Here is a 26,504-nt window from a genome sequence, read left to right on the forward strand (position 1 = left end):
AGCTGATTTTTGTGTGTAGTGTAAGAGGAGTCTAATTTCAATTTTTTTGCATTTGGATATCCAGTTATCTAGCACCATTTATTGGAGAGACTATCCTTTCACCCTTGAAAGGATATCAAGGTATCACCCTTGATCACCCTTGTCGACTATATGTGTAGATTTATTACTGGGTTCTCTATTCTGTTCTATTGGTCTATATGTCTGTCTTTATGCCAGTATCATACTCTTTTGAATATTGTACGCTTGTTGTATGTTAAAAAATAGGCTAAGGAGTTTAATACAGACTTCTCCAAAACACACAAATGACCAGCAAAAACAAACTCAATGTCACTTATCAGGGAAATGCGAATCAATGCCACAGTGAGATAACACATCACCCTTGTCAGGAAGGCAGCTATTTAAAAAAAGATAAGAAGTGTGAGTGAGGATGTGGTGTAATTGGACCCTTTGTACACTGTTGGTGGGAATGCAAAGTGGTGTAGCTGCTATGGAAAACAGTGTGGAGATTCCTCCAAAGGTTAAAAAGAGAACTACCATTGGACTTAGCAATCCCACTTCTGGGTATTTATCCAAAAGAAGTGAAATCGTGATGTTGAATGGATGTTAGGACACCTGTGTCCATTGCAGGACTGGTCACAGCAGCCAAGATGTAGAAACAATCTATTTCTTTTTTTTTTTTTTTTTTCAGATGTTAGTTCTGAGTGTCCACTGTTTATTTGTTGTTCTTTTTATTTTTTATTTTATTTATTTTTTCAATTTTTTTTCTTTTTTTTTAATTATACTTTAAGTTCTAGGGTACATGTGCATAACGTGCAGGTTTGTTACATATGTATACTTGTGCCATGTTGGTGTGCTGCACCCATCAACTCGTCAGCACCCATCAATTCGTCATTTATATCAGGTATAACTCCCAATGCAATCCCTCCCCCCTCCCCCCTCCCCATGATAGGCCCCAATGTGTGATGTTCCCCTTCCCGAGTCCAAGTGATCTCATTGTTCAGTTCCCACCTATGAGTGAGAACATGCGGTGTTTGGTTTTCTGTTCTTGTGATAGTTTGCTAAGAATGATGGTTTCTAGCTGCATCCATGTCCCTACAAAGGACGCAAACTCATCCTTTTTTATGGCTGCATAATATTCCATGGTGTATATGTGCCACATTTTCTTAATCCAGTCTGTCACAGATGGACATTTGGGTTGATTCCAAGTCTTTGCTATTGTGAATAGTGCCGCAATAAACATACGTGTGCATGTGTCTTTATAGCAGCATGATTTATAATCCTTTGGGTATATACCCAGTGGTGGGATGGCTGGGTCATATGGTACATCTAGTTCTAGATCCTTGAGGAATTGCCATACTGTTTTCCATAATGGTTGAACTAGTTTACAATCCCACCAACAGTGTAAAAGCGTTCCTATTTCTCCACATCCTCTCCAGCACCTGTTGTTTCCTGACTTTTTAATGATTGCCATTCTAACTGGTGTGAGATGGTATCTCATTGTGGTTTTGATTTGCATCATTTTTTTATTATTATACTTTAAGTTCTAGGGTACATGTGCACAACATGCAGGTTTGTTACATGTGTATACATGTGGCATATTGGTGTGCTGTACCCATTAACTGGTCATTTACATTAGGTATATCTCCTAATGCCATCCCTCCCCCCTGTCCCCTCCCCACAATAGGCCCCGGTGTGTGATGTTCCCCTTCCCAAGTCCAAGTGATCTCATTGTTCAATTCTCACCTATGAGTGAGAACAGGTGGTGTTTGGTTTTCTGTTCTTGCGATAGTTTGCTGAGAATGATGGTTTCCAGCTTCATCCATGCCCCTACAAAGGACACAAACTCATCCTTTTTTATGGCTGCATAATATTCCATGGTGTATATGTGCCACATTTTCTTAATCCAGTCTGTCACAGATGGACATTTGGGTTGATTCCAAGTCTTTGCTATTGTGAATAGTGCTGCAATAAACATATGTGTGCGTGTATCTTTATAGCAGCATGATTTATAATATTTTGGGTATATAACCAGTAATGGGATGGCTGGGTCAAATGATATTTCTAGTTCTAGATCCTTGAGGAATCCACACTGTTTTCCGCAGTGTTTGAACTAGTTTACAGTCCCAGCAACAGTGTAAAAGTGTTCCTATTTCTCCACATCCTCTCCAGCACTTGTTGTTTCCTGATTTTTTTAACGATCGCCATTCTAACTGGTGTGAGATGGTATCTCATTGTGGTTTTGATTTGCATTTCTCTGATGGCGAGTGATGATGAGCATTTTTTCGTGTGTCTGTTGGCTGTATAAATGTCTTCTTTTGAGAAGTGTCTGTTCATATCCTTTGCCCACTTTTTGATGGGGTTGTTTGCTTTCTTCTTGTAAATTTCTTTGAGTTCTTTGTAGGTTCTGGATATTAGCCCTTTCTCAGATGAGTAGATTGTAAAAATTTTCTCCCATTCTGTAGATTGCCTGTTCACGCTGATGGTAGTTTCTTTTGCTGTGCAGAAGCTCTTTAGTTTAATTAGATCCCATTTGTCAATTTTGGCTTTTGTTGCCATTGTTTCTGGTGTTTTAGACATGAAGTCCTAGCCCATGCCTATGTCCTGAATGGTATTACCTAGGTTTTCTTCTAGGGATTTTATGGTTTTAGGTCTAATATTTAAGCCTCTAATCCATCTGGAATTAATTTTCATATAAGGAGTAAGGAAAGGATCCAGTTTTAACTTTCTATTTATGGCTAGCCAATTTTCCCAGCACCATTTATTAAATAAGGAATCCTTTCCCCATTTCTTGTTTTTCTCAGATTTGTCAAAGATCAGATGGCTGTAGATGTGTGGTATTATTTCTGAGGGCTCTGTTCTGTTCCATTGGTGTATATCTCTGTTTTGGTACCAGTACCATGCTGTTTTGGTTACTGTAGCCTTGTAGTATAGTTTGAAGTCAGGTAGCGTGATGCCTCCAGCTTTGTTCTTTTGGCTTAGGATCGTCTTGGCAATGCAGAGTCTTTTTTGGTTCCATATGAACTTTAGAGCAGTTTTTTCCAATTCTATGAAGAAACTCATTGGTAGCTTAATGGGGATGGCATTAAATCTGTAAATTACCTTGGGCAGTATGGCCATTTTCACAATATTGATTCTTCCTATCCATGAGCATGGTATGTTCTTCCATTTGTTTGTGTCCTCTTTGATTTCACTGAGCAGTGGTTTGTAGTTCTCCTTGAAGAGGTCCTTTACATCCCTTGTAAGTTGGATTCTTAGGTATTTTATTCTCTTTGAAGCTATTGTGAATGGGAGTTCATTCATGATTTGGCTCTCTGTTTGTCTGTTACTGGTGTATAAGAATGCTTGTGATTTTTGCACATTGATTTTGTATCCTGAGACTTTGCTGAAGTAGCTTATCAGCTTAAGGAGATTTTGGGCTGAGATGATAGGGTTTTCTAAATATACAATCATGCCATCTGCAAAGAGGGACACTTTGACTTCTTTTTTCCTAATTGAATATCCTTGATTTCTTTCTCTTGCCTGATTGCCCTAGCCAGAACTTCCAACACCATGTTGAATAGGAGTGGTGAGAGAGGGCATCCCTGTCTTGTGCCAGTTTTCAAAAGGAATGCTTCCAGTTTTTGCCCATTCAGTATGATGTTGGCTGTGGGTCTGTCATAAATAGCTCTTATTATTTTGAGATACATTCCATCCATACCGAATTTATTGAGAGTTTTTAGCATGAAGGGCTGTTGAATTTTGTCAAAGGTCTTTTCTGCATCTATTGAGATAATCCTGTGGTTCTTGTCTTTGGTTCTGTTTATATGCTGGATTATGTTTATTGATTTGCGTATGTTGAACCAGCCTTGCATCCCATGGATGAAGCCCACTTGATTATGGTGGATAAGCTTTTTGATGTGCTGCTGGATTCGGTTTGCCAGTATTTTATTGAGGATTTTTGCATCGATGTTCATCAGGGATATTCGTCTAAAATTCTCTTTTTTTATTGTGTCTCTGGCAGACGTTGGTATCAGGATTATGTTGACCTCATAAAATGAGTTAGGGAGGATTCCCTCTTTTTCTATTGATTGGAATAGTTTCAGAAGGAATGGTACCAGCTTCTTCTTGTACCTCTGGTAGAATTTGGCTGTGAATCAGTCTGGCCCTGGACATTTTTTGGTTGGTAGGCTATTAATTATTGCCTCAATTTCAGAGCCTGCTATTGGTCTATTCAGGGATTCAACTTCTTTCTGGTTTAGTCTTGGGAGAGTGTAAGTGTCCAGGAAATTACCCATTTCTTCTAGGTTTTCTAGTTTATTTGCGTAGAGGTGTTTATAGTATTCTCTGATGGTAGTTTGTATTTCTGTGGGGTCGGTGGTGATATCCCCTTTATCATTTTTTATTGCGTCTATTGGATTCTTCTCTCTTTTTTTCTTTATTAGTCTTGTTAGCAGTCTATCAATTTTGTTGATCTTTTCAAAAAACCAGCTCCTGGATTCATTGATTTTTTCGAGGGTTTTTTGTGTCTCTATCTCCTTCAGTTCTGCTCTGATCTTGGTTATTTCTTGCCTTCTGCTAGCTTTTGAATGTGTTTGCTCTTGCCTCTCTAGTTCTTTTAATTGTGATGTTAGGGTTTCAATTTTAGATCTTTCCTGCTTTCTCTTGTGGGCATTTAGTGCTATAAATTTCCCTCTACACACGGCTTTAAATGTGTCCCAGAGATTCTGGTATGTCGTATCTTTGTTCTCATTGGTTTCAAAGAACATCTTTATTTCTGCCTTCATTTTGTTATGTACCCAGTAGTCATTCAGGAGCAGGTTGTTCAGTTTCCATGTAGTTGAGCGGTTTTGATTGAGTTTCTTAGTCCTGAGTTCTAGTTTGATTGTACTGTGGTCTGACAGACAGTTTGTTATAATTTCTGTTCTTTGACATTTGCTGAGGAGTGCTTTACTTCCAATTATGTGGTCAATTTTGGAATAAGTGCATTGTGGTGCTGAGAAGAATGTATATTCTGTTGATTTGGGGTGGAGAGTTCTATAGATGTCTATTAGGTCCGCTTGGTGCAGAGTTGAGTTCAATTGCTGGATATCCTTGTTAACTTTCTGTCTCGTTGATCTGTCTAATGTCGACAGTGGGGTGTTAAAGTCTCCCATTATTATTGTATGGGAGCCTAAGTCTCTTTGTAAGTCTCTAAGGACTTGCTTTATGAATCTCGGTGCTCCTCTATTGGGTGCATATATATTTAGGATAGTTAGCTCTTTCTGATGAATTGATCCCTTTACCATTATGTAATGGCCTTCTTTGTCTCTTTTGATCTTTGATGGTTTAAAGTCTGTTTTATCAGAGACTAGGATTGCAACCTCTGCTTTTTTTTGTTTTCCATTTGCTTGGTAGATCTTCCTCCATGCCTTTATTTTCAGCCTATGTGTGTGTCTGCATGTGAGATCGGTCTCCTGAATACAGTAAACTGATGGGTCTTGACTCTTTATCCAGTTTGCCAGTCTGTGTCTTTTGATTGGACCATTTAGTCCATTTACATTTAAGGTTAATATTGTTATGTGTGAACTTGATCCTGTCATTATGATATTAGCTGGTTATTTGGCTCGTTAGTCCATGCTGTTTTTTCCTAGCATCAATGGACTTTACATTTTGGCATGTTTTTGCAGTGGCTGGTACCTGTTGTTCCTTTCCATGTTTAGTGCTTCCTTCAGGATCTCTTGTAGGGTGGCCTGATGGTGACAGAATCTCTCAGCATTTGCTTGTCTGTAAAGGATTTTATTTCTCCTTCACTTATGATCCTTAGTTTGACTGGATATGAAATTCTGGGTTGAAAATTCTTTTCATTAAGAATGTTGAATATTAGCCCCCACTCTCTTCTGGCTTGTAGAGTTTCTGCCGAGAGATCTGCTGTTGGTCTGATGGGCTTCCCTTTGTAGGTAACCCAACCTTTCTCTCTGGCTGCCCTTAACATTTTTTCCTTCATTTCTATTTTGTTGAATCTGACAATTCTGTGTGTCTTGGAGTTGCTCTTCTCGAGAAGTATCTTTGTGGCGTTCTCTGTATTTCCTGAATTTGAATGTTGGCCTGCCCTACTAGGTTGGGGAAGTTCTCAATGATATCCTGCAGAGTGTTTTCCAACTTGGTTCCCTTCTCCCTGTCACTTTCAGGCACACCAATCAGACGTAGATTTGGTCTTTTCACATAATCCCATATTTCTTGGAGGCTTTGTTCATTTCTTTTTCCTCTTTTTTCTCTACATTTCTCTTCTCGCTTCATTTCATTCATTTGATCTTCAGTTGCTGATAATCTTTCTTCCAGTTGATCGAGTCGGTTACTGAAGCTTGTGTATTTGTCACGTAGTTCTTGTGTCATGGTTTTCATCTCTATCAGTTCTTTTAAGGTCTTCTGTGCATTGATTATTCTAGTTATCCGTTCATCCATTCTTTTTTCAAGGTTTTTAGTTTCTTTGCACTGGTTACATAGTTCCTCCTTTAGCTCTGAGAAGTTTGATCGACTGAGGCCTTCTTCTCTCAACTCGTCAAAGTCATTCTCCATCCAGCTTTGTTCCATTGCTGGCAATGAGCTGCGTTCCTTTGGAGGGGGAGATGCACTCTGGTTTTTTGAATTTCCAGCTTTTCTGCACTGTTTTTTCCCCATCTTTGTGGTTTTATCTGCCTTTTGTCTTTGATGATGTGATGTACTGATGGGGTTTTTGCATGGGTGTCCTTTCTGTTTGTTAGTTTTCCTTCTAACATTCAGGACCCTCAGCTGTAGGTCTGTTGGAGTTTGCTTGAGGTCCACTCCAGACCCTGTTTGCCTGGGTATCAGCAGCAGAGGCTGCAGAAGAGAGAATATTGTTGAACAGCGATTGTTGCTGTCTGATTCTTGCTCTGGAAACTTCATCTCAGGGTGTACCCGGCCGTGTGAGGTGTGATGTGTTGGTCTGCCCCTAGTGGGGGATGTCTCCCAGTTAGACTACTCAGGGGTCAGGGAGCCACTTAAGCAGGCAGTCTGTCCATTCTCAGATCTCAACCTCCATGCTGGGAGAACCACTGCTCTCTTCAAAGCTGTCAGACAGGGACTTGTACATCTGCAGAAGTTTCTGCTGCTTTTTGTTTAGCCAAAACAATCTAAATGTCCATCAAGAGATGAATTGATAAAGAAAATGTTGTATAAACAACAATTGATGACTACCCTTAAACAAAGAAGGAAATTCTGCAATATGCAACAGCATGGATAAACTTTGACAGCATTATGCTCAGTGAAAAAAAGCCAGTTACAGAAAGACAAGTGCTGCATGGTTCCACTTCTATGAGTGTTTACAATAGCCAAATTTATAGAATCAAAGAGTGGAATGGTATTTAGAAGAGATTGGGGCGACTGAGAAATGGGGAATTTTTAATTAATAGGCATAAAGTTTCAAGCAAGATGAATAAGCTCTAGAGATTTGCTGTATAACATTGTGCATATAGTCAACAATGATATACACTTAAAATTTTGTTAAGAGAGTAGGTCTCATGCTAAGTATTCTTACCACAATAAAATAAAAAGAAAAGAAAAATTCATGAAGGAAATAGTTTACTCTAGAGAGAGCAAAAAAGATAGATTACATGACTAGTATAAATCCAAATATACCAATAACTACAATATAAATAATAGAGCTGAAATGTATCTTTTGAACAAAGAGGAAAGAAGACAGACTATGATAGAAAACAGATGCACTTAAAATATCGTTATCCAAAAGCTTTAAAAATAAAATAATTTAAAAATATGTTATCCTGGGACTAGCTTGTACCACAAGAGCCAGTTTTGTATGTCTCTTCCCAACTCCTTATTCATGTTGGTTGCTTGAAATCAATCATGGTACGTATATTTATTTCACAGAAATTGGCCAGGCATGGTGGGCTCATGCTTGTAATCCCAATGCTTTGCAAGGCCAAGACAGGATGATCACTTGAGCCTAGGAATTCAAGACTCTAGTGAGCTATGATTATACCACTGCATTTCAGCCCAGGTGACAGAGCAAGATCCCATCTCTGAAAAATAAAAAGAAAAATCTGTACCACAAAAATCAACAAACATTACAAGTCATGCTCTTCCCCCGACATCCAAAGAACTGATTTACCAGCACACAACTAAATATACATCAGATAAATGCTAAAAAAAAAAAAAAAAAAAAAAAGAATATATAGCAATATTATTCCAAGACGAAATTAATGGCAAAAAACATTAGGAATGACAAGAATGGATAGTGTGTAAAGAAAATGTAGAAATTATGAATGTTTATGTATCTGACAACATGTTAAGCAAAACTTGATGGAAATTCAAAAAAGAAATTGATGAATCCTTAGGTGTATTTACTGTCCTGCAGTATATTTAATATGTACTATACTCAGAAATCAATAACTCAAGTAGAGAAAACATAAGGCTACTTTCTTTTTAAAGCCATGTGGAACATTCACAGAAACTACTTACATCTTAAGCCACAAAATTTAACAAATTCAAAAACAGAAAAATTGTTTTAGGTATCTGCCTTGAACATGATGTAATACAACTGTGATTTAACAAAATAAGTGGCCAAAATTTATCTATCCACTTAAAAATTGTAAACCCTTCTATCTGATTTAGGGTTAAGGAAGAAATAAAAAGTGAGTTTGTGAACTGTTTCAAATTAAACAGCAGTGAGAATTTAAAACCTTTGTAATTCAGCCAAAATGTAACTTTGAACTTTAGATATTAGAAAAATAATACAGGCTGGGCGCAGTGGCTCACGCCTGTAATGCCAACACTTTGGGAGGCTGAGGCGGGCGGATCACGAGGTCAAGGAGATCAAGACCATCCTGGCTAACACGGTGAAACCCCGCCTTTACTAAAAATACAAAAACAAAATTAGCCAAGCATGGTGGCAGGCGTCTGTAGTCCCAGCTACTCAGGAGGCTGAGGCAGGAGAATGGCGTGAACCCGGGAGGCGGAGCTTGCAATGAGCCGAGATTGTGCCACTGCACTCCATCCTGGGAGACAGAGTGAGACTCTGTCTCAAAAAATACATAAATAAGTAAATAAATAAATAAATAAATAATAATAATAATACAAAGGAAATGTAATCAAGGAGAAGTACATAGGAATCTTAAGCTATGTGTATAATACACAAAAACAAATTGATTAAGCCCTTGCCTAGACAGAGAACCAAGCTGGCAACCTTGCCAGAGCACAGTCTCTGGCCCTGCCCACCTTGAGACCTTGAACAGCAACCTTCCCAGCCCCAGATCCCAGCTTACATACCCACCCAGGCAGGGAGCCACACCACAGTCCCTACCCAACTATGGGGCACAGTCTCGACCCCGCCAACCAAAGCCTAGTTAGCAATCCCACCTGGCTATAGAGCTCAGCCCACAGCCCTGCCCATTTGCTAAGCACAGCCTATGGCCATGCCTGGGTAGGGAGCCAAGCCGTTGACCGTGCCAGACCCCAGAGTACAGTCAGTTACCTCACCTGATCATGGAGTGCAGCCTTTAGCCCCAACTATAAGGTACAACTGACAGCCCCATCCAACCAAGGATCTTGGCTAGCCGTGGAGTGCAGCTTTTAGCCCCAAACACTATGGGGCACAGCTGGCAGCCCCATCCAACCAAGGAGCTCAAGTGCAGAGCACATCAACAGCCTCACCTGGTCAAGGAACCCAGCCTGTAGCCCCACTTAATCATGGAATCCAGCTTGCAGCCAGCCTGACCTGGGAGTCCTGTAACAACACTGACTAACCACACAGCAAAGCCAGTGGTCCTGTCCAGACAGGGAACCAAGCCAATAACCCCCACCCAACTGCAGAGTACATCTTGCAGCCCTGCGTCATCCTGGAGCCCAATGTGCAGCCCTGCCTGAGCAAGGAGTCCAACCAGCAGCATCATTTGACCAGAGAGCCTATCCTGGATGCCCCCCAACTGTGGATGGTTGTGAAGCCTACCTGTAGCCCAATTGCAAAGCCTAACACATGGCAGCACATGGCCAATGAGCATAGCCTGTGATCCTGCCCAATAAGAAGCAATTCTAGAGCCCAGCCAGCAGCCCTGTCTGACTGCAGAGCCCAACCAGTGGCCCCACCTGACCTTAGCAGTATGGGCAGCAGCCCCGCCCAGCTAGAGAACCTGACAGCAAGTACTGCCTACCTATCCATGGATGTTATCTGCTGGCCTGTTCAGATCCAAAGGTTGGACTGACTGGTGAAGGACTCTTCCTGCTGAAGAAATCCTGTAAAGGCTGGAAGAAATGGCTGCTTCCTTAAATGTACAGACACCAATGCAGGGATACAGGGATTATGAAGAATCATGAAAAAATGACATAATCAAAGGAAAATAATAAAGCTCAAAGAATTAACCCTAAGTAAATAAATATATAGAAACTGACCACAAATTCAGATTAGTCCTCTTAAAGTTCAGTCAACTATAAGAAAACATGATGGACAACTAAAAGAAATTAGGAAGACAACACATGATCAAACTGAGAGGTGTTATATATAAGAAAGGAAAAGTAGATTAGAGGTATAAAGATTTAAAAAAGGAGATAAAGTTGTCAGTCTTTACAGTTAGTTATTTGAATTCCTAGAAACAGTAATCAACTGAAAAACTCCTATAAAAATGAGAAAATATATGTAAAATAAAATGTCCAGAAATAAACTAGATCTATAAAGAGAAAACTTCAAAACAGTCCTTTGAAACACAGATAAAGACCTAAACAAATGGAAAGAAATACCATGTTCTTTGATTAGGAAGACTCAGCATTCCAAAGTGTCAAAATGATCCAAATAAAATTTAATGTGATTGGAATAAAATTACCACAGTAAGGTATTTTTAAGGGGCAGAGAATCTACACAAGCTGAATGTGAAATTCATATGGAAAACCAAACAAGCAAAAACACCAAGAATAATCTGATAAAATAGGGTAATAAGAGAGAGATAGCTTTATCCAATGTTAAAATTTGTTATAAAGCCTCATTAGTTAAAATATACTCAAATATAAAACTTAACTAATAAAAAGACATGGAACAGAATAGAAAGTTCAGACACTGACATAAACATTTATGAAATCACTTGGAGAAAGATGGACTATTTGCTAAGTGGTGATGGGACAAGTGAGTATGATTTTATGTAATGATCTAAATGATTACAAATGGATAAAAAAATTTTAACTGAAAAATAAAAAAGTAGCAAAAAAAATTGTGGTTTGAAAGTATTTTTTATGTACCTCATTGTGGAGAATGCTTTTTAAAGTATCCCACTAAATTCAAAAGTGAGAAAGGAAAAGATTCATTAATTTTAGTACATACAAAATTAAAATTATTTTTCTTTGACATCAAACAGTACTGTCAAAAGAACAAATAATGAAATAATTGAAATACATACAATAGGCAAGTATAATTTCCCTAATACATGAAGAACTCCTGTAAATCCCTAAGAAAAACCAAAAAATGACAAATGAAATATAATGATTTCTTAAGACTGATGTTCAACTTTGTTTATAATGAGAGAAATGAAACTTTAAAATGCAGTGAAAACTCAAGCTACTCTGAAATAACATATTGATATTTTGCTATTTGTGTAGAGAAACAGATACTTTTATACATTCTTTGTGGAGATATATATTAGTACTATCTTGAATGGAGCACAGGGATAGAATTAAGTAACAACTGCCAAAATTATAGTTCTACACACCCTTTGATCCAGCAGTTTCAATTCTAGCCATATATCCTGGAGATGCAAAATTAATATCTGAGCACCATTATTTATTGTAATATTGCTTGTGCTAACAAAAGATTGGAAACAGCCCAAACATCTAACTAATCTGCTGTCAGCTCACAAAGCCATGTACTGAGGCCCTCTGTCCAACCAGATTAAGGAGTAACTTTTTGTTACCCACATGTAGGTGTGGTATGGGCTAGCTTTTACTGATTTCTCAGAGGCAACTTAAAAGCTTGTGAAGCAATCCTTGATTTTTTAATGATTTTTCTTCAATCCTTTATTGTTGTCTTGCCCACACATAATTTACCACATGTAACTGAACTTTGACCCAATTTGTCTCTCTCAACTTTTTCCAAAGCATTTGTAATCTAGTATAGATAAAATAGAAACAGTTCTTTCTGCAGTAATCTTTCATTGGTTTATGTAACCATTAAATGAATTATGCAACTGACCTGTCAAAAATAATATATGCATGTTGAGGAATAAGTAGAACCTGATTCTTAGTGTTAGGTTAACTAGTGGAAGTAGTTGGTGCTGATTAAAAATAGCCTGCCTGCTGTAAGCATTCACCAAGCAAGGTATCAGTTGATGCATCTGAAAGAGGGATGGGGGAGCTTTGCTTAATCCAGCAAGTTGGTTAAGTATTCATTGAAGAGAACTTTTATTGCATGCTGACAATAGGTAAAGAGCAATCCACTATATTCCAGAATAATTAAAACCAGAGCAATCCTAGTAAAAAAATGATTTGTTAGTATCTTCACATTTTTACGTTATTACTGCTTTGTCTTCATTATGACTTTCATATAAGCTCAGTTTCTTTCCAATATGTTACAGGCTTTGGCCAAAGAGTTACAAAATGATGTCCACGTGGTAAGGCGACAAATAAGAGAGCTTAAAAAAATGAAGAAAAACAGGGACGCCTGTAAAACCTCAACCCGTAAAGCCCAGACCTTGGCAGCTTCTATCCTGAACATTTCACGGTCAGACTTAGAGGAAATATTAGACACAGAAGATGAAGTGGTAAGATCATTTAAATATTTATTAGTAAAGGGTTTATTACACATTGGACTTAAGTACGTATTTTTATTCATTTTATACCTCAGAATTTCATCTTTAAGATAGTATTAGTGATGGTAAGATTGTTAAAGTGCCAATGAAAGATGCACATCAAGTATTAACCAACTCAAAAAGCCTTTAAAGAAATTTAACTGTATAATATAGAAATAAGCTGGTACTTATAACCTTTCAAATTACTTGTTATTCAATTCATTTATTCTTTCCTATCCTCCATTTTCTTTAATTTAATCATATTATATATCATGAAAACCAGTATACTTAATTAAGCTAGCTTAAATTGATTTAGTTAAGCTGAGTCTCCACTGATTTGAAGTTTTTTTCTCCTTGTGAGATTTTTTAAAAAGTGCCAAATCTATTGGCTTTCATAGCTAAATTCAAAATTGTTGTTCACCAATATACGCTTTGAAAATATATTGTTGAAAAATATTTATTGCTTAAAATTGGGTAAAATACTTCTGTCTGAGTGAATTTATTTGCATACAGGTATAGTCTTTAATAGTATTTCACACCTCCTGGGAAAGACACTGCATTTTTGACATAGTCACTGCCTCATAAACAGCAGAATCTCATACCACTCAGTCTTTTGTGAAACATGTGTAGGATGCTCATTCCTGTCCTACTATGGCTCTGAGCTTTAATTCATGAATATTAGATTTTTATCCTTCAGAATGCTAAAAGATGATGGCACTAGCAGTTTCTCAACACATATTTGTTCAATGATAGACTTGGGTGTCTGTATGAGATCATCCTCTGGCCCCCTCATCAGCTTCTGAAAGATCTTCTGGAATAGAGCAAATCTATAATATGTAAAGATTTTTGAACTATCCAGAATCCTTAGATATAGTTAAAAGGAATCCTACAGGTATTATTTTCATCCAATGGGTGAATTACCAGTTTCTGTGTTCAGCAGCTATGCGAAAACGTCTGCGACTTTCTATCAAATTCTAAACTTTGAAGTATAAGAACAATATCACATATAGTACCAAATTTAAGACACATGGGAGTAATATTATTTCTGGCAAGGATGTTAACTAAGCCTTATTATAGGTGTTTAATTAAAATATGTTGATTGATGAGAAACCTAATAAAAATTTAAGGGTAAGGCCTCTGCTGTTGCCTAGAAATTTTAAAACACACAGATTTAGCACAGTGTCTCATGTGAGTATGGCTGTTTGCATGTATGTGTTTACGCATACACACATGCAGTGATGCTAACACATGTACATATTCTAGAACACAGAACCACCAGGTTTTCAAGACCAAGTAATCTCTAAAATGATGCATTCTCTGGGCTAACAAATTAGCAAAAAAAAAACCCTCTTTGAATGAACAAATCAGAAAAGTTGTCCTCTTTGAGTATGTGAATTAGAAAAGGATCTCTCTTGATAGCCCCAAAGACTAGATGGTGCACGTCTGTGAATAAATGGCACCTCTGCCTCTGAGCAGGTGGAGTCTGAAGACAGAGTACACAGCACTGTAACATGCATGTCACACACTCTTAAATCAAGTCCCTCCTGAAAGAGATATAAACACACTGTTCTAAGAGGGGTAGGTACATTTTGATATATTTACTAGATTGCATTGTAGACTGATCCTGACATCTTCCAGAGGTCCAAGGATTTGCCCAAGCAGGGCCCAGATCACCTGATTTATGTTCTTTACACTATATCGAACTGTAGTAAATTCACATCAGAAACTGTGATGGCCTATCTGAAGTGCCTAGCATGATGCCTGCCATACAGTAAATTTCAACAAATAATAGTTTCTCACACCCTTCTCTTCTTGGAAAGTCTATTTTTTTTTTTTTTTTGTAAACTGAATTACAATTTCAAGTGAATCATCAACTGTACATGTGAATACATTTCAATTCCAGAAATATTCTATCATGATAATTGATGGGCTGAAAATACTTTGTGACCTACAGAACTTTAAGTTGGAGTGTCCCTTGCCTATCAGTAGATTATTGGATAGTTTGAATCAACAAGCATTTAAATATACCAGAGTCATGCCATGTTCTATTCTGTTTGTAATGATAACAATTACTCCTTAGTTATCTGCTGACAAGTCAGATTTTGGAATATTAAGTTTTGTGTTATCTCACGAGGGTCACCTGTAAATGATTCTTTTATATAACTCCATCTTATTTTTCACTTTAATTGCTTTCACCCCCATATTAGCCCCTACTTTGAGCTCCACTGTGAAGGTAGAAATTAAATATTTCTGAATTACCCTGAAATATATAAATATAGCTATATCTTCCGTAGTATGTATCTATAAATTAAATTTTAAAGAGCATGGATTTAAATATTACTACTTTGAGATGACAGACTGTTCTTTGTTGAATGTAATTCTACTGATATTACTCTAGATTTATTCAGTATCTAATAGTATAAACAAGTTCATATAAATTTCATTAACACCAATGTTTCTATTTTTTTTCTTTAGGAAATTGAAAAAAACAAAATTGATGCTGAAAATGACAAGGAATGGATGTTGTACATTCAGAAACTTCTTGAAGGACAGGTGTTTCATTTTTCTGTTTCGTATATTAAACTTCTAAATAAGAATTCCAAGCCTTACACTTTCACCAGATGTCTAACTTTTTGTAAACACTACCCCATTATTTACTTCTGTTAGGTAAAGAAGTGTTCCAATAGGTAGAAAGGAAAGTTAACCCTCTATTTGTGCTTTTAGACTTAACAAATGAAACAAATGCCTTGGGATAGAGCCAACATGGGTCTTAGCAAATGCATTAATTAAATTATTGAGTCAACCTCTGTGCTTGCTAGACTGAAAAGGATCCATTCTCTCAGACCTCTTAGGAAAAGAGATTCTTTATTATGTGTCTTTAAAGTTAGTAGTTGATATGGACACCTGAGGAGTTCATGGGTTTCAGTGACCTTTTACTATGGACCTGTTTCCAGTCAATTCATGTTTTCCTCACAGCCAGACAGCTGTTTATTACTGTGTCTTCCCGCATTCTCTACAATATTTTCTACTGAGACCTCGAGCAGCTTGTTAGTGGGAAGTAAATATTGATTTGGCATCCTGTCAATGCAGAAAGAATGAAAAAATTTCCACCAGAGGCCCCTCAAACATTTTCCTATCGACATTTTCTGGGCCGAGTGGAAAGCTGCATAGAGGATGACAAGGCCAAGACGAGTTGAAATCCCTGAGGGGTCTATTGAGACTGCTGCTGTGACCTGTGTGATACTTTTTCTTCCCTTTCAAGTATTTTTTTAATACACATATAGTCTACTGGGATGCACCCCTCTTGTAAGTGATCAAGGGCAGTTTATTGGCAGGTGAGAGCCCTGCTTTTCTAGTCATAGCTAGCTTTTGTTTTGACATCACTGACAGCATGTAATGTATTCTAAAACTTTTTCATTATAGTTCTTTTGGCTCAACCTAATTGTTTGTTTTTTAAATGGACTGGAATAAATAAAAGCCAAAACATATTTGTCTAAGTACCCCAAAAATTGTCCTGTGATTTTAGGAAAGTAATTTTAAATGTTTCTGTGTAAAGATTAAAAATAGAAACTGATATTAAATGCAATTATTTTACATTTATATTAACAAGTATCAGTTTCTGTGCTTTTGGTAAAGTCAAGAATAAGTAAATAGTATATAAACTATTCATGTTAGTATCAGTTTGATATATTTTTGAGACATTGTCTGGAATCACTTTAATAACAGTAGGCAATTAAAAATCATTTGCTTAAAGTTGTGTAAGTGTAGATGTGCAGGTGCTAGACAAGGCCTTTTACACTGACTACTTGCTTTTGAGAACAGAGGCCGTTTCTTAATCATGTGGTACTCCCAGAACCTAGCTCAGTGGCTGGCATACCAAAGAATTCAATAATGATTGTAATGAGGTTTTTCTTTTCAACTTGAAAATGATAAAAATAAACTTTTAAATGAATTTTTAAAATGTTCACTTTGTAAATATGGCCTGTATTTATTTGAATTAGAAATTTTATCATCAATTATGACTATAAAAACAATAAATCTATACATATAAAGCTTTGTTAAATTTTGCTAAAACTGTACCGACACTGGACCTGAGTTTTTTTGGTTAACACATGGAGAGGTATATACATACATTCTACATTAGCTGAATGTATGCTTATTCTGTCCAGTAAGTATAAAAAAATCCTGTTGAAAATGGCATCAGACTGCTTAATACTGCAGCTTGATATAGTGCCTTTTTGTGCCACTGAGCCTGGACTCTGGAATATAATTGCCAGGCAGTATTGATTTAATTGCCCAGGTTTATTTGTGGACTCCTAATTATTGACTGGAGGTAAATTTAATGGAGCAGCCTTTATGAACCCTGGGAAACCGCTGCTGTTGCTGTTATACATAATGAACTGCATCATGTGCCTTTAGATCATTTTTCAAGCTAATTTTATTCCACTGTGACAGTATGATAACATTTAAAAAGTCAAAGACTTTTTATTTTTATTACCGACATAGGTGGTTTTGCTGATGTCTTTGAATTTTGTGAGAGAAAAAATAGGTATTTCATTGGTTGCACTTGAGTGTCGCTTTATAATTACACCCAAGAGAAAAATCTATAAAATAGAATACATCTTTTTTTTTAGCCTACTTTTCTTCTCTCTCAATCTGAGCAATTATATTTGTCCTGAATTTTAGAAAAGGTTTTCTTTGCCCACCAGTTTTTTTTAGAGTCTGAGTTACACTCACAGGATTGTGTGGGCAAAAGTGTAATTATGTTCATTCATATGTTTTGTTTAGTTTATGGCTTATACCTCCTATGAGCTTACATCATCTTCACATTGTGGATAACTGAAGATATTTTCTAAAAAGTATTAACTCGTCCAATATTGATGTTTTGTTATTCAACTATTTTGACAAAATTATTGGAAAACCTCTCTTTTATGTCCTGTCTGTGTGTTAGGTGCTGTATGTGATCGAATCCTGAGATTATGAGGGCGAATTTGGCCCTGTGATTTTGTCTTTTGTTTGATTGGGCCAGAGAATTGCTTTCTGTTAAAAAAATATTTTTTTCTGCTTTTGTTTGATAGAATGTCATATTGATAAAATATTCACTACAAAATAAAAAGCTGTTCTTCCATGTGGTAGTGTGGAACTAATAATAATATGATACCTACTGCTGTTGTTAGCTACAAGTGCATGAGAACTAAAAGGTCTAAATTTTTAACTTATATATATTTGATACAGAACCCAAATATATGTCATTCTTTCAAGTAGTTGTGATGCTATTGGTAACTTTTGATATTTGACATTTCTCTGCACCTTACATTTGTCCCCAGAGATTTCTAGTAATTTCTAGATTTCAGTAACCACACTGAAAAAATCTTACTAAGTCTACTTTTATCTTTCTATGCCATAGCTGCCTTTAATTTCTTTGAACATTTTTATTTGTATAAATCTCTCTTTTCACACTGATATATTTTTTAAAACTTATAATTTATGGCAGAGACAAACAAGCAAATTGATAATTAAAGTAGGATGGGAGAAACCACCAAAATTAGTTTGTCTGTAGTTTAGGGAGTGGGAGATAAGATAGAAATGGGCAAAGTGAGCTGGGACCAAATTATAAAAGCTTTTGAGCAGGGTAGGAATGTAATCAGAGTTGTGCTTTAGAAAGATGCTTAAGAGCAACATTGTAGGATGGTTGGAGAGAGGAGACTGGGAGCAAAAAGGTGTTCTAGGTAAGGGGCAGTGAGAGTCTGGATACAGCCTGGCCATAGTAATAGAAAGGCAGGAGACAGATGTGATCTACATTATAATGAGTGGCTAGATAGCAGTAATGAGATTAGATGAAGGGGTCTGGGTGGGAACCAAAAAATGGGTGAGTTTAATATACTACGCGAGGAGAGAAAGATAATAATATCTTTAGAGGTTTAGGGAACAAAAGAGGTAAAGCAGTCTTAGTTAAACAAAAGAAGTAAAGCCAGGCATAAAATGTTACATATTGTATGATTCCATTCATACAAAATGTAAAAATAGGCAAATTTATAGACAGTATGTTTGTGGTTGCCGAGGCTGGGGGCATATAGAGAATGGCTGCTTATGGATAGAATTTCTCTGAGGATGATGAAAATGCTCTGGAATTACTAGTGATGGCTACACAATTTTGCGAATGTATTAAAAATCAATGATTTATACACTTTAAAATGGTGGGTTTTGCTATGTGAATTATGTCTCCACTTAAAACAGTTAACTCCTTGATAATGGAAAATATTACAAAAAGAAAAAAAGAATACATTTAAAAGTAAATTTAATAAATTGCTTATTTCACAAGTGTTGTGCCCCCCACCATTAGCAGAGATTTCTTTAAATGCATTTGAACTTGAATTCTGTCTAGTGGCTGTAAATATGAGTAAATGATATAAATGATTTTATTTCAAACTCAGTAGTTTCTTTTCAGTCGGCACATAAGGAGATGTCCCACCTTTATACTCTAATTGGTCTTACCTGTTCACATATCCAAACAAGGAGTCAGTTTTTTAAACTTTGCCCACTACAAGACAGTGTTTATCTGTTCTGCCCATTCTGATCCCCCAAATTAAAATTATAATAAAGGTTATTTTTAGGCCTTTATGATACCTAAAACAGTCCCTTGTTCTTGTGACTTTATAAAGGCAATGAAAATAATTAGTGGAAATTAAGCTGAGCCTGTGCTCTGGAATCATTAAAAAATATGTGCCAGGTATTATTTCAGGTTTGGAGAATATGGCAGTGAATAAAAGAGATAAAAATTCACTACTCCTATAGAATTTACACTTCTGGGGATGGAGGACAATAAATAGTTAAAATGTATAAACTGTGAAATTTAATAGGTAGTTAACTTGAGTAGAATGATGGGTAGATATATTAAAATATGTATATATGTATAAAACAAATAATACATAGTTATAACCAGAGTGTGGGTCTTTACTAAGATTTCTATAAATACCCTTAGACATGAATGGCTAGAAAATGTGTCCTTGATGTTATGGTGTGTAGCTTTATTCTTTGTTATTTGCTAATTCTTTTTTAGGTTTCATTTTGTCCATTTTAGTCCACTTTGTATAGATCATTTTATTCTATTGGAACTATATCAAAAATTGTGTCTTTTTGCCTTTAGTTTTGGAGAATTTAAAGTACAGACGTTGATCAGTGGCTTTTCTTTACCTTTAAATATCCCTGTTCCTATTAGTTGCTTGAGATCTTGCAAATGCTGAAATTTAAAATGGCTAACTTTCCCCAGTGTCCTCTCTGCAAAATATGCTTACCTTCTACAGAATGCCTTGCAGTGTGGCAGTGGGAAGGGTTTTATAAATCTCCCTGGCTTTTGTAAATAGAATATACTACTAGCCTGAAGGTTAACTGAAAGTTTCTCCTTGCAGCTCTGAAGCCATTTACTCTGTAGTTGTTTCCTGTGTTGCACTTATAACAAACGCATTCACAAACAGACATACTCACACACTCACTCTGTCTCATCTATATAAGCCTACACACTCAGTAACCCACACAGAATTAATTCCTCACATTTAGATGAAGTAGCAAGAGTTTAAAATCCTCTACTCACAACCTTGCTTTTTTTTTTTTTTTTTAATTTAACAAGGTAAGCTTACTTTCGTATCACTAGAATGTGATTAAAGTTAAAAGGACCCTTTTAATAAAATAATTAAATTTATTTGAATCTACAATATCAGTTTTTTCATGTAACTCCTTTTTCTTTTTTTCTCATTTTATTGTTTTCTTCGTGTAGTTTTATCTCCCCTAATATATATTCTTATGCTATAGGAAAACAAAGAAGTTTATAACCAGTATTCTAAAATTAAGTCTCAACCAAATATAAAAAGATTTCTGCCTGGAAGTTCTTTATTAACAGCTAATGCAATTGCTGTATATATTTGAAGTTAGTAATACTATTTATTTAACAAACTTTTATCGAGTGCTGATAGTATGTAAAAGTGCTAGTCAGCATGGGAAACAAATGGGACAATTCATGTCTTTAAAAGGCTTAAACTCTAAAGTAGGAAATTAATAAGTGTTAGGATGCAGAGAAAATTGTACACTTGTATGTTGCTAATGATAATGTAAAAGGGTGCTGTTATTGTGGAAAACGCTATGGCAGTTCCTCCACACATTAAGCATAGAGTTACTGTATTATCCAGTAATTCTGCCTTGGGGTATATCTCCAAAAGAATTGAAAGCAGGAACTCAAACAGATATTTGTACACCAATGCTCATAACAGCATTGTTCAAAATAGCCAAATGATGGAAATGATCCAAATGCCCACCGATAAATGAATGGATAAATAAAATGTGGTTTATGTGTGCAATTTATTATTCAGCCTTAAAAAGGCATGAAGTACTGAAACATGCTACAATAGGGATGAACCTTGAAGACATTTTGCTAAGTGAAATAAGTCAGACACAAAAGGACAAATACTCTGATTCCACTTGTTTGAGATTAGTCAAGTTCATAGAGACAGAAAGTAGAATGGTGGCTGTCAAGGGCTGGTGGAACAAGAGGAATGGAGAGTTATTGTTTAATATATGCGGAATTTCAGTTTGGAAAGATGAAAAAGTCCTAGAGATAGAGGTGGCGATGGTTACACAACAACATGAATGTAATTAATGCCACTGAGTAAGTGACTTAAAAATGATTCAAATGATAAAATGTTTGTCATTTCTATAAGATAAAACAGTTAAAAAAAATCTAAAGTAGGATTTATAGTCAGTATATGTGGGGACACAGGTAATATTCATTTTCATTATGATTTCCAAAACATTAGGAAACTCTTATTAATATAACAGCCAAATTGGTATAGTCAAATATAGTATGGGACGGTTTTGTCTCCTAGATAGACAAGTTCCTTGAGAGCACAGTGAGTTATCTTTTACCTCCTATACCATGCTAAGGGAAAACAAAAAGTCAGTAAATTGTGCCCTAAAAATATGGATTACCCAGAGAAGCATTAAAATCACTCATATTCTTGCACCTTGAAAAGCCCATCCAATGTCACCTATTCTGTTTTTTGTAACTTTCGAGAGATATTAGCAAGAACATTTTTCATCTAGATTTAGAACTAGATTTTTCCTTGACTGCAGAAAATAGAACAAGATACATGAAGCACAATGTGTAATAAAATCAAAACCCCATACTTAAAATGTTTGCATTGTAAAATATCTAAGCCAACCGTTCTTCCAGAGCATGAGCTCTGCCTTGTGGAATAATAGGAAACTCAGTAACTGCTGAAGAAATCCATTTTCAGCATCACATGCCTGAGATTCATTCAGTTTCTCCTTATATTGACCAGAACTCTCTCTGCACAGTAAACTTACAATGGCTTATAGTCGGAAGACCTGGGGTTGCGTTCTGTCTTCACGCTAGTATGTGAAGAAGTTAGCTCAAAGCAAGTAACTAAAGCCTCTTTAACTCAATATCTTCAACTATAAGATAGAAAAAATACCACCTGACAGACTTGGAATGACAAAATAATGAATGCCAAAATGCATTATCCCTTGTAAAAGTGTTTTGTCACCCTTGAAAAGGATAATAACAGTTCGAGGCCTAGGGAAAATACATGGAAAATAACTCAAACTTAGAATGCTAGTGATTTCTTATGTTTAATTATTTTTAATTTATTTTAAAAGCATATCTTTTTGCTAGATTTGCTACTAGTCTCCCCAGAAGATGTCTAGCCCATTGCCTACTGTAGAGTAAATACAGTCATGCACTGCATGAGGACATTTGGGCCAATGACAGACCACACTATACAATGGTGTCCCCATAAGATGATAATGAAGCTGAAAAATTCTTTTTTTATTAACTTTTATTTTAGGTTCAGGACTACATATGCAGGTTATTATATAGGTAAACTCATGTCATGGGGGTTTGTTGTATAGATTATTTCATCAACCAGGTACTAAGCCTAGTACCCAATAGTTATTTTTTCTGATCCTGTCCCTCCTCCCACCTTCTACCCTCAAATAGGCCCCAGGGTCTGTTGTTCCCTTTCTTTGTGTCCATATGTTCTCATCATTTAGTTCCCACTTATAAGGGAGAACAGGCAGTATTTGGTTTTCTGTTCCTGCATTAGTTTGCTAAGGATATAATGGAGCTGAAAAATTCTTATTACCAAGTGACACTGTAACCATCCTAAGGTGGTAGCACAACACATTACTCTTGTTTGTAGTGATGCTGGTGTAAACAAACCTGCTGTGCTGCCACCCATAGAAAAATATAGCATATACAATTATGTACTGTACATAATACTCAATAATGATAATAAAAGTCTGTAACTAGTTTGTGTATTTACTATGCCAAATTTTTTTTTGGGGGGGGATCACAGAGTCTTGCTCTGTCTCCCAGGTTGGAGTGCAATGACGCAATCTTGGCTCACCAAAACCTCCACCTGCCAGACTCAAGCAGTTCTGCCTCAGCCTCCTGAGTAGCTGGGACTACAGGCGCATGCCACTATGCCTGGCTAATTTTTTTTACATTTTGCAGAGATTGGGTTTTGCCATGTTGCCCAGGCGGGTCTCCAACTCCTGAGCTCAGGTGATCTGCCTGCCTCAGCCTCCCAAAGTGCTGGGATTACAGATGTGAGGCACTGTGCCCAGCCTACTATGCCATGCATTTTATCATTATTTTAGAGTGTACTCTTCTACTTATTTAAAAAAAAAAAAAAAAAAAAAAAAAAAAAAAAAAAAAAAAAAAAAAAAAGCTTAACTGTAAAACAGCCTAAGGCAGGTCCTTCAGGAGATATTCCAGGAGAAGGCATCCTTACAGAATAAGGATATAAAAATGTTTTTGTACAACTGTATGGTATATTTGTGTTTTAAGCTAAGTGTTCTTACAAGAGTCAAAAATTGAAGCTTACAAAGTAAAGTTACAGTAAGCTAAGGTTAATTTATTATTGAAGAAAGAAAAAGGTTTTTTAATACATTTAGTGAAGCCCATGTATACAGGGTTTATAAAATCTACAGTAGTGTACAGTAATGTCCTAGGCCTTCACATTTACTCACAACTCACTCACTGACTCGCCCAGAGCAACTTCCAGTCCCACAGGCTCCATTCATGGTAAGCGTCCTATTCAGGGGTACCATTTTATAAAATCTTCTATACCATATTTTTACTATGCCTTTCCTACGTTTAGATATACTAATACTTATGATTGTATTACATTTGCCTACAGTATTTAGTACAGTAACATGCAGTCACAGGTTTCTAGCCTAGGAGCAATAGGCCACAGCATATTGTCTAGGTGTGTAACAGGCTATACCATCTAGGTTTGGACACTGACAAAATTGCCTAACAATGTATTTCTCAAAATGCATCCCTATTGCTCAGTGATGCATAACTGTATTTGTTGAGTGCTTTCATTGAGAAGGTATAATTCACTATTCACATTCATCCAGATTCTGGAGCGACATATTTAAATCAACATTGAGTGACACAGTGATGAACAAGAGACTGAATAATTCAGTTCTCTTTTCGATCCTTCACTATCCCTTTATTTTTCCTATCTGTACTATTAAGTGTTCTCTTAGTCATTTCAGGCTGTTATCACAGAATACTATAGACTGGGAAACATTTATTTTTCACATTTCTGGGGTCTGGGAAGTCCAAGATCAGGCATTAGCCGTAGGAGCATTCTTTCTGTTTTGTAGATCGTGGTCTTCTCATTGTATTCTCACATAGCAGAGAGAGCAAGAGAGAGAGTAAGCTCTCCTATCTCTTTTTATAAGGGCACTAATCCCATTCAGGATGCTTCCATCCTCATGACCTAATTACCTCCCAAAGCCCTTACCTCTTAATACCATCACGTTGGGGTTTAGGATTTCAACATAAAAATTTTGGGGGAACACAAGCATTTAGTTAATAACAAGGGTCTACCTGCTAAATACTTTTTATATCAGTTACACTTTCTTTTCCTGAACTCGGAGTTCGTATCCATATGATAAACATTGGTATTCACACCTAGTCCTATTGAGACCCCAAATTATTTCTTTAATGTCTACATAAAAAGGGAATCCTTGTTATAGTGGTCTGTAGACTCTTAAAGCATTATCTCTAGCATGAATATCTCACCTAGTCATGAAGGAGCATATAAGGAATGGACATATCCCCTTAAAGTATATATACTACACAGTTTCTGGCGTTTGAGAAGAAAGTCAGTCATATTAGGATAGTCCGAATACCAGTATTAAGATGTATTTGTCATTATGTGTGCTGGTTTTGTGAGAAGACAACTAGGACTTCAAAAAGGTCTTGCAGGGGGTTGGAGAAGGTAGGGTAAAGTAGTAATGTGTTAGGCTTTGTGTAAGACCAATGTCCAAACAATTCATAGGGGTCCAAACTGATGTCCAAGGGAGCTTTTTGTGCTGGTATCATTGCCCAAAGCATTATCTTAAAGGTAAGGGCACAGCAGTAGTCTCTGATCTGTGAGAATATTGGTTATCAGTTAGGGAAAAGTGACTTGATAGGAGTGGAAAATGAGGGAGGGGAAGAAACCTCCCAGCTGCTGAGGAACCAGTGACAAGGGGTTATCTCTATCTAGGCAAGTTTTGGGGACGAGAATTACAGTGTCACACAGGCACCAGACAAGAGGCCTAATCATAGCCTAGAGGTGCTTCTGGGTTTGAAGGAAAGTCTATAGCTAACTTAAATTTCTCTTCTATCTTACATAACTTAACCATAGCCCTAAAGAACTTGCTGGCAGTTCCTTTTACTAAATCCTGAAGTATCTTACCAAGCGTCTTCCTAACCCCAAGGACTTTATAAATAGTATATATACTTTAAAGGGATATGTCCATTCCTTATATGCTCCTTCATGATCACTCATTTGCTTTAAGTGTTACGGAAGCACTCCTTGAGGCTTTTTTCTTCATTCTGTCTTACAACTTCTAGAGTTAGGTTCAAAATTAAAGAGAAAAAAACTATAGCCTTCAACAGAGTTTGAAAGAAGCAGGCATAGCCTTCTCTGTGTCCATTTTTAGCAGAACTCCAAGAGGTCTTTATATCTATTAGGATATGCAGCAGAAATAGAAACAACCATTTAGGAGACATGACTCAAAATTCAGTGCCAAATTTAAATTATAAATACATTGTTCTTTCTGATGGCCTTCTTGATTATTTTAACAAGTTCAGTCTTTAACTACAGGATAATAGAGTGAATGCTATTCACTGACACACCAGTCAGATATGTGTGTGTGCTTGTATATATGTAAATAAATGCATATACCAGATGTTGCACCTTTAATTTTATAATAAACCTACAGTATCCTTTCTTACTAAGGTCTCATTAAGTCAGATTTTAAGAGCAGATATAATTCATAAAATTTTATATTCTTCACTTTCAATATGACTCTAGATAAAAGTCAAATTTTATCTTACAAGAAATATCTTTTTGGTCATAGTTTTCAAACAGAAAACAATAATAAAAATGGCCAAATTGTTAATTGTACGCTTTATACTTAAAAGTTATCCTTATTTCCATTTTTCTTTCAATACAAAAGAATTTCCATTTCATATTGAGAGCATATTCCCATTAATGCTGATATAATAAGTTATTTTTATGTTTAGCAATCATGGACTTTAAGCTTTGCTATTTTTCTTAGTTCTCAAGCATCTGCAGTCATCATTTATATCATTTATATGTCACCTCTAAAGGAAGCCACAATTTGTAAGTGTGAGTAATAAATTTAAGATTGTGGTAGTTGCATACC

The 26,504-nt window shown here is 36.3% G+C and overlaps 1 protein-coding gene across 2 annotated transcripts in view; it reads left to right on the forward strand.

Annotated features, from left to right (window-relative positions):
* Positions 1-26,504, forward strand: part of CNTLN (centlein) — a 391,924-nt gene that overhangs the window by 359,868 nt on the left and 5,552 nt on the right. For both annotated transcript variants that reach the window (XM_030920397.1, XM_030920398.1), the window contains exons 24-25: positions 12,546-12,731; positions 15,234-15,311. In XM_030920397.1, coding sequence (XP_030776257.1) covers positions 12,546-12,731; positions 15,234-15,311 — 264 coding nt within the window. The remainder of the gene's footprint in view (positions 1-12,545; positions 12,732-15,233; positions 15,312-26,504) is intronic.

This window comes from Rhinopithecus roxellana, chromosome 16 (assembly GCF_007565055.1).
Source record: "Rhinopithecus roxellana isolate Shanxi Qingling chromosome 16, ASM756505v1, whole genome shotgun sequence".
Taxonomy (NCBI): domain Eukaryota; kingdom Metazoa; phylum Chordata; class Mammalia; order Primates; family Cercopithecidae; genus Rhinopithecus; species Rhinopithecus roxellana.